This window comes from Poecilia latipinna, unplaced genomic scaffold (assembly GCF_001443285.1).
Source record: "Poecilia latipinna isolate Pla-1442-1.1 unplaced genomic scaffold, P_latipinna-1.0 Scaffold1592, whole genome shotgun sequence".
Taxonomy (NCBI): Eukaryota; Metazoa; Chordata; class Actinopteri; order Cyprinodontiformes; family Poeciliidae; genus Poecilia; species Poecilia latipinna.
The window spans coordinates 48,096-62,956 of record NW_015114208.1 but is presented as its reverse complement, the minus strand read 5'-3'; the positions used below and the strand labels follow the sequence as shown (position 1 = coordinate 62,956).

The following is a 14,861-nucleotide window of genomic DNA, read 5'->3' as shown; positions in this document are numbered from 1 at the left end:
TTTAATAGGATTCACCATTAGCCTGATTTGTCTACTATAAAAGTAGTTTATATATAGGAGAATTTCTCTAAATTTGACCGAACCATCCTAAAGTTTTGGCAATCTGTGACAAACTATCACCGAGACGTAAGAAATTTCAAAAACAACCCCTTGGTCAGTCCGTTTCTGCTCAAAGTTAGACATTTCCTAACGACTACACCAACAGTTTAAAAATGGCAGCATGTCATTTCACTGCAACTTTTAAGATGTGTTTTAACAGTTAGGACAAATGGTAAGATTTTAGCTTGAGAAACTCCACAATCAAAAAGTTGTGTTGCTTAAAAAAAATACATGCATCAATGGTCCCAAATTAATGACACTCATGGCCAACAAGAAGTTTTGCTTCTGACCAGAACTGTCTAATTTAGTTATTTAAAGGCTGAGCAAAATGGGTTCAGTTGTACTCCATTTCAAAAATAATTTCAAGCAGGAACAGATATATATTAAATTTATTAATTCTCAAAAAATAAACAGTGAAAGTAGTTCAGGTAAAGTGGATATAAGTAAATACAGAGCAAGGCAACAGACTGCTGGGTGGGAAGGCAAAGAAAAGCTCATGTTACAGCGTTTAATTAAAGACTTGATGAATTCAGCTTTGCTTTCTCTGCTGTTACGTTAGCAGGGAGAAAAGCTCAAACAAAAATCCTCAAATTTTGTTGTTAATCTGAGAGGAAACGTAAGAATTCCCAAAAGTTGCATATAAATTTTTAAAATTCATTTATACTCTATCCAAGCTCATACTTTGCTATCAGTACAAAAAAAAAATAACGTTTTGAAATTACTCCCCACCTATGGTCCTATTACAGCTTTTCACATTCATAACAAAGCCCTCTGATTGAAGGGTAAATTTATTATTACCTCCTGAAGGAGACATTTTTGCTAAATCTGCTGGGTAAATATCACAAATGAGACAGGAAGTGAAAGTGAGTCTCCTCACTTTTTTACAGCAAATCAACAGCGATGACCCAGTCTTTAGTGTCTTTGAGAGAGTGCTGCTCTGCTGAAGCCCAGATGTAACAAACACTCATCCAGTTTGCTGGCTTTCTGCCAGTAGATGCTGCTCTACCCGCCGATTAATGCGCTGGAGATCTTTCTGATGGTTGGGTGGATTTTCCAGGTCCTCATGAAGGCATCGTGCGATTTCCAGCTTCCTGTAGTCCTCTGGTCGCACCAGACGTCGCACAGCGTAAAGAGCTCGATCCTTCAGACTGTCAACTGGTGAGAGACAGATGATAAGAAAAGTGTTGCTTTTATTACATTAATGCATTTTACTCCAGATTTATTTATACAGTATTATCAGGTGCATAGATCAATAAGACAGAATCAGTCAAGAATGAACACATATGCAGTCTATAGATGCATGAATTAAAAATATGCACTTTGTTGTGCTTTTAAGTATTTTAGAAATCTGTAATGAGCTGGTCAAAATTAGAATATCAGACATAATAGAGAAGAAAAAATTGCCATTGACCAGGAAAGCCTGATTGGTGCATATTAATTATTAAAGTTATTAAATATTGATAATTAAACAACTGAGAAGCTTTTAGAAAGTCAAAGAAAATATAAAAGGTACAATGTTTAAATAACAAAATACAATCTGTATAATCAGACATTAAAGCCCCAGGGAAAAAAAATACAACTAAACTTATTTCTCTATAAATTCCACAATGCATGTTTAAAAGTATATAGATATCTTAAATATCTTTAAGAGTCTTACCCGTTAAAGTGATGTTAACATGAACGGCTGCATCACCGGATGGCTTGGGAACATACAGTTCTTTGCAGTTGACTTTTAAAGGCTCATCTGAGGCTGCATCTCTGAAGAGCCAAGGGTGCCCTTAAAAAAACAAACAAATACAGCATTATAACACATTATTTTACAATAACATTTATGACAAAAAAAATGTGACCATCCAGCTGGACCATCACTACAAGATATTTTCCCCTCTGCCAGTTATCTGAATTTTATGAATCTCTTTAGGTCTGAAACATCTGTGTAGCTAGCTGCAGCAGTATCTTCCTCCCTCTGCAACAACGGAGATCTGGGTGTTGAAACCTTTCTACTGACTCGTGTGTATCATGTTTACAGATCTGCTCACATGATCACAGCCTCCGAAGGAGAGAGATTTCCTGGCACAGATGATAACATCTAGGGCAGCAGGAACTCATGTTCAGCAAAGCAAATTAAAGCTAAGGCTAAATTGGGCCATCTCAGCCACGTTCTTCTGTAGGAATGATTAAGGTTTCCTGCAAAGAGAATTTTTTTAAAGCTTAGCCACATGCTTAGTTAGCTCACAAAAGGTCAATAATCCATCACAAACCAGATGTAACTTAGGTTATTAATTTAATTAACTTTAATTTTTCCCTTGCAAAAGAAAGTAAACTAAATGTCTGTTTCAAAGGACAATATTTCCTGTCAGTGCTTTTAAATTAAAAGTGTATTCTATTGTAACAAACTTGTCTTTTAAGACAGATAAAGGGACAACTATCATTTACATAAATAAAAGCAACATTTATTTAAGATTCATTGATGAATATTTCCATCTTTACCTGTTATTTTTGATGACTTCATATACTTTTCTCTGGTTTTAAATGTCTTGTAGCCTTTTCATTTTTAATAGATTGCAGTAATATCGTTTGATATGTTGCATCATTTCAAGATCATTTTGTCAACTTCATATTATCATGAAGTTGATAACCCTAACTCTAATCTACATGGTGGGGCACTTTACTTTTACCACACAGAGCAAGTTTAAGCTGGATCGCTTTTTGCCTTAAAGAAAGCAATTTGAAAATAGTTTTTTGGGTTTACTCTGGTTATATTTGTCAAGATTTAAGCTAAGATGCGGTTATACAGAAATTTAAGTCATTACCAGACATGAAGTGAAATGAGATTCAGCCTTCATCCAGCTGTATACCGTTGTTGCACTTAAAATAAGTGGACTTAGACAATGTGTTTCACTTAAAATCGAGAAACAAGACATTGAGAGAGAAAAACAGCTTTCTAATTACACTTTTGTTATTGCTGAAAGAAATATGCACCATCTCAAAACAGATTCTCCTACTGATTAATCGATTAAGTGGTAGATTTCAGTGAACCCTGAGCTGAGGAAGTTCGTTCACTCACTCACCGACATAAGTTGTCATTCTCCGTCCCGAAAATGGCTGCATGTCAGCGTAACTCGTTGGCTTGCCTTCGTAATTTATCCACAGCGGCCGGACAACACGGCCGGTGCGATTACAGAAGACAACATTAACGGGAATCCCACTGCTCAGAGAGCGAACCGGGGGAAGAGATTCCTCTCCCTCCTGAGGCATTAGTTCTGACCACCGACTCCAAAGTGCAGCAAGATTAGCTGAATGGCTAACAAAAGAGGAGCTAACGCGAGCGGGCCCCTTTTTTCCGAAGTAAAACCAACAGTTAAACGGCAACTGTTCTTTTTGCAGTTTAGTTTGTTAGTTAAACTTAAAACACAACTAAGTTCAGAAAAATCGCAAAGAAAACCCGCACCTAGCTCCTTTAGCTCCACTATGCTGTTTATGTTTTCTCTTCCGGAAGAGACGTAGTACTAAACAATGTTCTGATTGGTTAGAAAGCCATGTACGACATCACGGCCATCAAAACGTGCCTCTCGTGCGTGCTGTGCGTGGCGCAGAGAAAGAACCACAACAATGCTATGGCTGTCCGCTTCTGAAGCTTCGATACAATGTTTCAAACCCCAAACAGCGGCCCTGACACCTGAACTCAGCTGGAAACGATTAATATTTTGTAAGCATCTTTTAGTGCACTTTTGCTGTTGAGTGAGAATATGGAGTCATCCAGGAAGAGAGGTCGTTCTGACATGTGGGCACACTTTAAATTGATCGCTCCTGACAAGGTAGGTGTGTTGTCCTGGCTCTTTTATTAGTAATATAGCAACAGGAACAGCTTCCCATTGAGAAAATTACTAAAGGGCGATTCCACCTAATTTTTCACGACCTTGAGCATCTTTGAACTGCTTTAGTTAGACACAAAAATATTTAAGACATTTCAAACCTGGTTTAAATCATTCTGCACTGATTACAGAATATCTAAAACCACGTGTCTGATTTGTGAAACTTCGGTAAATGACCGCGATTTCAGCAATTTTTAGGCATCTGGACCCAGTGGTGTAAGTAACGAAGTACAAGTAGTTCGTTACTGTACATAAGTACATTTTTCGTGTATCTGTACTTTACTTAAGTGGATTTAATAATGGGTACTTTCTACTTTTACTCCACTACATTTTACAGTAAGTATCTGTACTTTTTACTTCACTACATTTCTACAAAACTGTCGCGTTACTCGTTACATCCAAGTCGCGTTGCGCTTTTTTTCCGTTAAAATGTGAAGTTCAGGGACTTAAGGTGGCGCCGTAAAATCCAAGCAAAAACGTGACTTACGTGTCTGTTGTCACCCATCGCCTCCACCTTTACTCGCACGCGGAGCTCCAGACATGCGCAGCGGTTGCTTCTGAGCGGGAGAAGATGTCTGTCTGATCGTCAGTAATATAATAGCGCTGCATAAATCTTGGGCTGCACAGTGGCGCAGTTGGTAGAGCTGTTGCCTTGCAGCAAGAAGGCTCTGGATTCGGCCTCGGTCTTTTTGCATGGAGTTTGCATGTTCTCCCTGTGCATGCGTGGGTTTTCTCCGGGTACTCCGGTTTCCTCCCACATTGGCCTCTCCAAATTGCCCCTAGGTGTGAGTGTGTGTATGCATGGTTGTTTCTCTGTTGCCCTGCGACAGAGAAACTGTACCCCGCCTCTCGCCCGGAACGATGGGCACCAGCAACCCTCCTGACCCCACCAAGGGACAATCTTAAGATATGGCGACATGCAAAACCAGCAGCGCTTCGCTTTCACAGACGGTGGGGACTTAGTCCGACTTTTAGTAGACACACATCTGCGATGGAAAAAAGTTGTGCGCTGAATTATTATGTGGAGGTGTTGACTAAGGTGTTGCAAAAACTATGTTAAACGGTGTTACAGAGTAAACACAATGCTTCATTGTTAATTAAAATGGCACATTTCTAATGTATTAAAATTAAATAAGATCGGTTCATTTAATGATATTGTATTAGCGATTCAGCAAGTACTTTTACTTTTAATAAAGTATTTTTAAAAGCCAGTGCTTTTTTACTTTACTTAAGTACAAATGTTAATGTGGTGGCTTTACTTGAGTACATTTTTGTCTGTGTATTTGTACTTTTACTTAAGTAAATTTTTTGAGTACTTTCTCCATCACTGTCTGGACCACAGTGGAACTGCTCCTGCTCCAAAACTGCAACTATACCTCTCAAACTTTAACTGGATTATTCTGCACTAAAAGCAGAATATGTAAAACTGAACATGTGATTTGTAAAATAAATCTTTATTTATGAAACTTCAATAAAGAGCCATATAAGTCGTCTTCTTGTTGTATTATCTTTTTGTTTGTTTGTTTGTTTGCATCCGAACCACACTGGAACAGCTGTTGCTGAACTGAAGAGCTCCATCAGTACAGATATGTGTTATCACACATCTGCTCTTTTGCACTGATATACTGTATTTTAAACAGTCTCTCTTTTTAATCCAAAATAAACATGTGCATGATGTGCTTTAAAAATAGTCACCTTACTCAATTGCACACCTCTTGGATTGAGTATAATATTTCTGTTTTTGATAACTATACAGTATATTTGCGTTGTCATCTTGTACAGTAACATGTGTTGTTATTGTTAATGTCATATCTTTCATATATATGTAAATATACACACAACACTTTTGGATGTTTTGCGCAAATATCTTGATTCTGCTGTTGCAATTGAATTTCCCCACTGTGGGACAATAAAAGGTATTTCTACTCTATGCTTCTCTTATGTACAGAAAAGTGAGACGTATTCTAGTGACATAGTTGTTTGCAGGTGATGTGTGCCTTTGTGCATCACAGTAACTGTGCTGGTTAAAACGGCTGCAGTAGTTACCATGCCTATCTGATTGCTGGCAAATTAAAATCAAAGCCTTTTTTACTGGTCACTGTGGTGACTTACAGTGGCTGGGCTCTGCACATTTAAATCTCTCCTTAGGGTGCTGGTTTGATAGGTTCTCAGATTTCTGCCTCCTCGATGAATAAATCACAGCATAAATCATCACTTTATCCATTTAGCTGTTGTATTATGCATTGGCGTCCAGGTAAAGCATTCAAAATGCATCTGCACCTTGTTTACCTTATTTTTGAGTCATGCCCTCTTCTAATTTACCTCTGTGTTGATTGTGGTTAGCAGAAATTAACTTAAGTATTGTGAGCTACAAGCCTATTATTGATGTAGGCTGGTATCACCATTAGGGTACAGCTTTTTAGACTCAAACAGCAATTTAATTTACAAATTGTGTCTCTACAGGTCCAGTGCTCGTTGTGTTTAGGTGAGCTGAAGTATCATGGGAATACTTCATCCATGATTAGACACTTCTCTACCCTGCATGGAGCCACGGTTAACCATGGGAACGCAAACCTAGGTAGGATGAATGTTTTAATTATTGTTAATGAACCACAGGTCTGTTTTACATTTTCCTTTTATTCATTGTCTTTTTATTTGTGTATGTCTTTATTTATCTAAGTAGATCAGAAGCCAGATGTAGACAAGGCTCTTGTGAAGATGCTGGTGAAAGACTCACAACCTTCTTCCATTGTGGATTCTTTGCCTTTGCGTGACAGTGGGGGGCAACACAGGAAGAAAGGTCGCTCTGATATGTGGGAATACTTTAAATTGGTCAAGCCTGATAAGGTAGGTGTGCTGGCTCTTTGATAGTTAATATAGGCAGAGTTGGGTAATTACATTTACTCAGTAACATTTACTTCAGTAACTTTTTGGGAAAGAAAACACGTTTAGGAGTATTTTTTATATGCTGTATGTTTAGAAATTGACTTGGAAAAATGTTTATTCCGATTTTCTTATTTTGCAATTATGTAATTTATAAGAATTATTTCCATTTTGGTTTATAAAATACAAAATAACTTTACATTTTGGTCTGTCTGATGTAATTTTAAATATTAAATGACTAATGGTTTGATCAATTACTCAGTACTTGAGTAGCCTCATTACCAAATACTTTTTTACTCTTGCTTGAGTAATTTCTTGAATGGCTACTTTTTACTTTTACTTGAGTGAAGATATGTTAAAGTAGTGTTATTCTTACTTGAGTGCAATTTTTGGGTACTCTACCCAACTCTGGACATAGGAATAAACATACACAGTGGTAACTATCAGTGTAGTACAATATCTTTGGTCTATATTAGATCTATGTTAAGGGGATATATCATTATATTTAGTGACATAAAACCCATGAAATACTGAAGGTGCAAAATATAAATCATAACCAGTCGTTAGAATGCTTTTGAAAGAACCTATTTCAAATAATTTCTGACAAATAACTTTTAATACATAAAGGGATTACCATAAATAAAATATGATTTGTCCTTATTATTTGTGCTTTAGCTTTTAACTGGAACATGACAAATAGATAAGTCGTTGGTTATTGGGTAAGCAGAAAAAGGATAAACTTTGACGTTTTGCAATAAAAAATGACCAATGCAAATAACATGTATGCGCTCCAAAAACACTGTTACTAGTGGACGCACTATCTGTCCCAACATTACAGCCATTATGAAACGGCTGTAATGTTGTAGTAGCACCACAAATGTGCTTGAGTTGTCCTTTGGTCAGTGTTTGTCAATTCCGGACCTCAGGGACCACTGCCATGCATATTTTAAATGCGTTTCTGTTCCAGACCACCTAATCCAAATGATTGCATGACCTCCTCTGCATGCCATCAAGAGCTGCAGCAGCCTGTTAATCACCCACTTATTCAAGTCACGTGTGCAGCAGAAGGGCAACACCGAAAACATGCAGGGCAGTGGTCCCTGAGGACCGGAACCGAGAGACACTGCCTTAGAGTAATGTCTCAATGTTTCATACAGGTCCAGTGTTTGGTGTGTTCAGCTGAGTTGAAATATCACGGAAGTACTTCCTCCATGATTAGGCATTACACTGCCAAGCATGGAGCTGTGGTTAACCAGGGGAAGGCGAATAAAGGTAGCATAAATCTCTCGTACTTTTATCATTATTGCCAAAAAACCCCAGAAACTACAATATGCTTCTGCTTCACATTGTCGTGGCTTTTCTGTTTTATCTGCTTGTCTTCATTTTTGTGTCTTAGGGGACAGGAAGCGAGAGCTAGATGAGGCTCTGGTGAACATGCTAGTGAAGGATTCGCAGCCTTTTTCCATTGTTGATGACTGTGGCTTCAAGGAGTTTGTGGCATTGCTGGATCCCACATATACTCTTCCATCCAAACAGACTCTAAAGGATATGGTGATACAGAGATACGAGGGCCAGATGTCCAAGATCAAAGCTCACATAGAAGACGGAGACTCTGACCTTGACTGCTGATATATGGACCGCCGTCAATATGTTATGTGGATGATACTACCGAACGTCCCACAATGCTATTGGGAGTGGCGTATTTGCCTTAACACTTACTGGTGGTAGGATCGCTGCTGACACAAGGTCTCTCATGAAAGAATGGGGCATTAAAGGAAAGGTGACCTTATTAATATGGTCGCCTGTTAGAAGTTTGAATCAGAGATGTACACTTAGCTTTGTCCTTTTGTTAGTTTTAGTGGTGAGGAACTCTGTTGATGCATCTGATCTGGGGGGGCCTTTGCACAAGAGCACAAAAGCCAGTCACACTCTTCCAAACCAGCTCAACAGGAAAAATAAGCTCAAAGAAGTTGATCAATTTTGAGGCGATAAAGTTTATTTTAGAGGTGGAAACAGGCTGGTACTGAGCCTTGTTTGTATTTTCAGTGAGGCAGCTTTTGTTGAGCTGAAAACACACAATAGCTGTCCAAAGTGAAGGTTTCATGGCTAAAGACTTTCCCAATGGCAAAGATGTCGTATGTGATACTTGAGGGAACACTTGGGGAAAAAAATAAATTACAATGCAACTGAACTTTAGAAATTACCGTTTTCTAAAATGTGTTAAAAGTGTGTTTTTGCTGAGCAGCAGTCATCAATGTGAAACAGTACTAGAGACATACGTTTCTCCCTGATTTTATTTTTCTGAAACATTTAATATAATTGCCATCCTCCATGATGAATAGAATATGTTCATTTTGGAGATTAGCAAAATAACAGAATTTATTTCCTGTTATTTTACTCAGAAATCTTGCTTTACAGGATTTCTACTCACTCTCAAAAACTCTGGAGAAGTATGAAATTGGCTTCTCTCATTTTCCACATTTGGAAAAGTATGGTAATTCTTTATCAAGGAATTGTATTAAGTTTTCTGATTTTTTTTTTCCGTATTCCAATTTTGAACTGACAAAGTCTAATAATCCTTAACAAATACTATTGTTATCACATCAGTTAATTAATTTCATATGCTTTATCTTAGATTTTGCTAACTCTCAGATTAGTTTGAACATTTTACCCGTCGATATCTGATTTTTGACTTACTGACTGTGTGTAAGAACTTAAAACTTTAAGAAGTATTAGATTGAACTGTCCCATTTGATCAAAAATCCAAAACAAGCACTGGAACTGATATATTTGGCAGACATTTGCTCCCTCATTGTGGCATTTAGCAAATCTGCATGTTGAGTTTGTTTTCATGGAAACGGTTTCATATGTATCAGTCTGTAACCTGTTTATCTTATCTATCATCTGCTGACCTAATAACCAAACCTTCAGCAATGGAAGTGAGCTCCACCCAGTTTGATCTCCAGTATAAAAACAGGGGGCGCAGCTCAGGAGACCAAAACAAGAGTTCGACTTCTGCAGCGTTTTACCTCCTGCAAAATACTGGTGGACAAAAATGACTATAGCTGGAGAAGCTGAAGTTTGATCAAGGCTTTGCAGGGAGAAGATACGTGTAGAATTGAAGTTAGATAAAAAACGAGAGTTTTGCCAACTTTGTATGTAGGACTTTTCTTTTAATTAAATAGGTTTCATATATGTATATATATACTATTTCTATTCCAGACGCTTAAAGTTAAAATGCGTCCGCTAAATGAGAGCGACTTTGTGGATGCGCACGACGTCCCGCGGGACGAGAGTCTGGCCCGGGTGGAGATCGCGCTGCTCGGTGCGATCTTCGTGACCGCCGCCATCCTCAACACCGCCCTGCTGCTGGTCCTCTGGCGGCAGCGCAAGCAGATGTCCAGGATGCGCGTCTTCGTCTTCCACCTGTGCCTGGCGGACCTGGTGGTCGCCTTTTTCCAGGTGTGCCCACAGCTCATGTGGGACATCACGGACCGGTTCGTGGGACCCGACGTGATGTGCCGCCTGGTGAAGTACCTGCAGGTCCTGGGCATGTTTTCCTCCACCTATATGATCGTGGTGATGACGGTGGACAGGTACCAAGCCATCTGCAACCCGATGGTGAAGTTTCAGCGGGCGCGCTCAAGACTGAACGTTCCCGTGTGCGTGGCGTGGGGGGTTTCTCTCGTGGGCAGCTTGCCGCAGGTTTTTATCTTCTCCCAAGTGGAGGTCGCACCTGGTGTGTTTGACTGCTGGGCGGAATTCATCCAGCCTTGGGGGCTGCAGACCTACATCACCTGGACCACTCTGGTCATTTTCATCCTGCCGGTTTCCACGGTTGTGGTTTGCCAGGTGCGCATCTGCAGAGCCATTCAGACCAACCTGTCCAGAAAGACTCACAGGCAGGGAGTGAGCGTCGGGGCGCCGCTGCCCGCAAGAGCCAGTGGAGTGGCCGGGATGTCCAAAGCCAGGGAGAAGACGCTGAAGATGACCGTGGTCATTGTGTTGGTGTATATCGTCTGCTGGGCTCCCTTCTTCACCGTCCAGCTGTGGTCCGCCTGGGACGCAAATGCGCCTAAAGAGAGTAAGTTACTGCAAAATTACTGCCACGTTTTTCCTTATAGACAACAAAGGCGGTCCGAAATTGAATGCGGCCCAAGCGAAATTTGATTTGGGCCATTAATTCTCTCCCTAATCTAATAAAATAAGTTAATGTAATGATTGTTAAATTAAAAAAAATCTAACGTTTATATGTATGTATTGCATTATATCAAAACGAAAATGATAAAAAAATAAAGTGCTTCTTTTTCAAATACATAAATAATGACATAGGACAATTATTTGATGTCATTGTGTGTTAAAATAATTATTATTTCATTATTTTATATTTACTGACATAGCTAACCTAAGGTTATATGGCCTTGAGCTGAATTAAGTTTGGCCCCCCAGTTAGTCCTATAAATTAATATTTATAGATGGGATCACTTGAATAAATGTGCTAAATACATTTTTTAAAGTGTTAATAATTTATTAAAACATAAGCAGAGCAAAATCTTCAATTAAAATTCAACTTCATTACACTGTTGACTATTTTTGAATGTATTTAATTATTTCTTCTTTCTTATGCAACAAGCCACTATGACGTACATTAACCCTAACATCTAATTGGTTAACCTGCTTAACTGAAGACCAATCGCCTTAATTTCTCCATTGTAAGCCCCACCCAGTAACTCTGAAATAGCAAAACTGACCAAGTTTATTTACTTAGCACATTTACAACAACCTCAGCTGACCAAAGAGCTTCATAACAAACACAACATTACAGGAAATTATAAAAAACAGAAAATAAAATTAAGTTTGTTTTAAAAAAAGTAGTACGATAATTATAAAATTGACAGAAAATACCTAAAATTAATAACATGAATAAAAACCAAAACAATACTTATTATCAGCTGCAGTGATTTTCTTCCCCCCTTTAGCTTTTGTCCTTAATTGGTGTTGAATGTCAGGGAGAACAAATCCGTTTTCAGTCTGGACTTAAACTGACCGACTGACTGAGAAAGCTTAACAAATAAATGATTTCATCTTTTGTTGCAACAAAGAACTACAGAACAATAAATTAGATTCCTAAGTAAACATATATGTTTTTAACATATACTGAACAACAATTTATACATTCATTTTTACATTAAATTATTCTGTTACGTATGTTTATTTAACTTATTGCACATTGAATTGTAACACTTTTATCTGTTCATAAAACTTACATTCTCATTATTTGTAAGAGAATAAAGTCCAGACTCCTGTATTTCAATGCAGACTTAATAGAGCAGGGAAGTTTATGTATTGTTTAGTTTACAGCTACATTATTAATAATCCATCCAGAAAATTGTTTGTTTTCAGCATAAACAGATCTGAGGAACATATTTATGCAACAATATTAACTGGACAAGATAGTTCACATTATCACATGTGTTCCTGTAACCTTTTTACATAAAGACATAAGACATTCCTTTTGCATGGATATAGAAAGCACAGTTTTATCAGCTGATTTCACTTGTGTATTTTAACAAATATTGCTCAGCCGTAGGTGTAATATAGTCTGCTTTTGTACTTAATTTACCCAATTACTTTGCTGTTGATAAAATGGAAAGATAAATAATTTTATCTCTGCAATCATTAGTTGTTTTTTTCTTTCAAATTGAACATGAAATACCATTACAAATTTTGGATCATTAAAAATTCTTTAAAATTTTCTTTAAATTTAATTATGAATGTAAATTTGTGGCGTCTATTCTCTGTGTCAGAGGTCAAACATCCTCTGGGGCCTGGCAGGCCTGTGAGCTTAGTTTGTTTTTTGAGTAAATTAATACAGGAAGCTACGACTCTTTCACATTTTCATCAGATTTCAGTGCAAACACATTAAATGTTTTTAGCTCTGTTCCTCCAGCTGCGATTTTCACCATCCTGATGCTGCTGGCCAGCCTGAACAGCTGTGCCAATCCCTGCATCTACCTCCTGTTCTGCGGGGAGTTCCCCAAGAGGCTGGTGAAGCTCCTGCGTCCACCGCCGCTCTCTGCCGGTAAGGATCTGATGCATGAGGAAGTGATGCTTGTCAGCACTTTGTATACGAGCTTTAAAAACGCCTCAGAGTCAGAGGGGTTGTAACGTCATGTCACAAAGAGGGGGTGGGGGGGGTTAACATGGAGAACCTGCATGCTGAGAAGAGCTTACGCTGAGCTCTCTTTGTGTTTGACAGAGAGATGAAGACAAAATATGATTTATCTGTTGATGTTTCTAACGTTATTGCTTGTCTCTGAAGCAATCATCAGGAGAGCAAATCAGGGATGGATGGCCGTAAATGAGATGTGGACAGAGTCTCCTTCAAATGTTGGTCTGAAAGGTGATTTTACTTAAATGGAGCATTTTCAACTGGATAAAGACTTTTTTTTATTTTTTTTTTTAATGTAACAGGATATTTCTAAAGCCTTGAAGAGACCGGACTTTTGAGGTTCTCCTATTTTTGATTTCAGCTGCATAATGTTTTATTTTTTTTATATACAAAGGTTTGTGGAAGGAAATATTACAGACACAACAAACCACAACCACAGAGTGATTCTCATTTGTTGGATCTGTGTTTCATTCTTCAATAATAAGCTGCTGGAAAAGCTAAAGAACAAAAAGTCTTTGTATAAATGTACAAAAAGGTTTGATGTTTTTGTTCTGGGAAAAAAAAAAGTCCTCATGTTTGTTGTGATGGAGGTGAATTTTCTGACAAGTGAAGAATAAATCTATTTTCTTTCTGAGGTCGTATGAAATAAAAATATGAAAACAATATTATAGGCATAAACTTGAAATTAATTGTGTGTTACATTGCCTTACTAAAGTATTCCTGCCCCACGAACAATCCCAACTTGTTATGTTACAACCATGAACTTCGATGTATTTTGTTGGGATATGTGACAGACCATAATAAATTATTATATAATTGTGAAGTAGAATTTAATAAATTGTTTTCAAAATGCTTTATTAAACTGAATGAAAGCTGAAGCTGCAGCATCATGGCGTGGGCTGCTTTTCTTCAGTGGGAATCGGGAAACTAGCCAGACTTGAATATTCCTGTTTATATTAAATGTTTAAAGGATCATACTGGCCATAGTTGGACTTTGTAGCTGTCTTTGTTAAACATCTAATGAACGTGTCGCCTCCAGGTTTGCAGACTGATGAGGAATTTTAACGCGGGTAGCGCAGCTTGCCAGCAGCAAGATGAGAAATGTTTGACTTGCCGGATTCATTTTCACTGCACCAGCTGAAAACAAGTCACGTTTCAGTGCTGTTGTGTCTTTTTCTCTTTGTGTGATAACAAAGGAGTCTGAATGTCATTTTTCAAGGTTAATTTTAAAGTAAGGACACAGAAAGTCTATCATTCTTCCTGACTAAGCTGCTGATTCATGTAAGGCGTTTCAAGTTTGAGAAATAATAGGGTGAGTATTGGCAGTGAGTATTTACATGGAGATGTTTTCTTTTCTCAAAACCCTGAGTGTGGGAAACACAATTAAAGTGCTGGGAGGAATAATTCAAACATTTAGAAGAGGAGGATGAGAAGCCCTGGCGCTACAGTTGTGTCCTTATTCACTCACTTATTTACCTTTTGAGAGAGCTACACCAGAATGAGATGAACGTCACGTCATTTTGGGTTAATAAAACATTAATGACACTGTTTTGTTTTTTGTTTTTTTTCAGTGTAAAATGACAAGTTCAGCTATTTTTAAGAACATGAGTTGGGTGCACATGTTATTTTATATTTATATACATTTGTAGATTATCTGCAATTCGCACAAGATTAAACTTATACATACAGGATCACATATCCATCTAAATCTCTGAGCAAGTAGTGCTGAATGTTCTTGGATTTCTTTTAACTGGACAGGACCAACGTCTGCTAATGTCTGGTAAGTGGTTATGGCTGACTGCATCTGGTCCTTTTTCTCTATCAACATGAAA

At 38.0% G+C, this 14,861-nt stretch overlaps 2 protein-coding genes across 3 annotated transcripts; one reads left to right on the top strand and one right to left on the bottom strand.

Moving 5' to 3' along the window:
* Nucleotides 1-471: 471 nt before the first annotated feature.
* vhl (von Hippel-Lindau tumor suppressor) lies at nt 472-3,586 on the bottom strand. The gene is made up of 3 exons (XM_015059051.1): nt 3,171-3,586; nt 1,757-1,876; nt 472-1,254 (listed from the first exon to the last, which is right to left on the bottom strand). The coding sequence occupies exons 1-3, from the start codon at nt 3,355-3,357 to the stop codon at nt 1,064-1,066; spliced, it is 498 nt and encodes a 165-aa protein (XP_014914537.1). The 5' UTR covers nt 3,358-3,586; the 3' UTR covers nt 472-1,063.
* Nucleotides 3,587-3,828: 242 nt separating this feature from the next.
* On the top strand, nt 3,829-13,584 carry LOC106963884 (oxytocin receptor-like). Of its 2 annotated transcripts, none has more exons than XM_015059048.1 (7): nt 3,829-3,917; nt 6,438-6,552; nt 6,658-6,821; nt 8,015-8,129; nt 8,254-10,941; nt 12,808-12,939; nt 13,180-13,584. In XM_015059048.1, the coding sequence occupies exons 5-7, from the start codon at nt 10,095-10,097 to the stop codon at nt 13,272-13,274; spliced, it is 1,074 nt and encodes a 357-aa protein (XP_014914534.1). In that variant the 5' UTR covers nt 3,829-3,917; nt 6,438-6,552; nt 6,658-6,821; nt 8,015-8,129; nt 8,254-10,094; the 3' UTR covers nt 13,275-13,584. The 2 variants fall into 2 exon arrangements, with proteins under 2 accessions (XP_014914534.1, XP_014914536.1); XM_015059050.1 differs by having other exon boundaries at nt 6,655-6,821.
* The last annotated feature ends 1,277 nt before the right edge of the window (nt 13,585-14,861 follow it).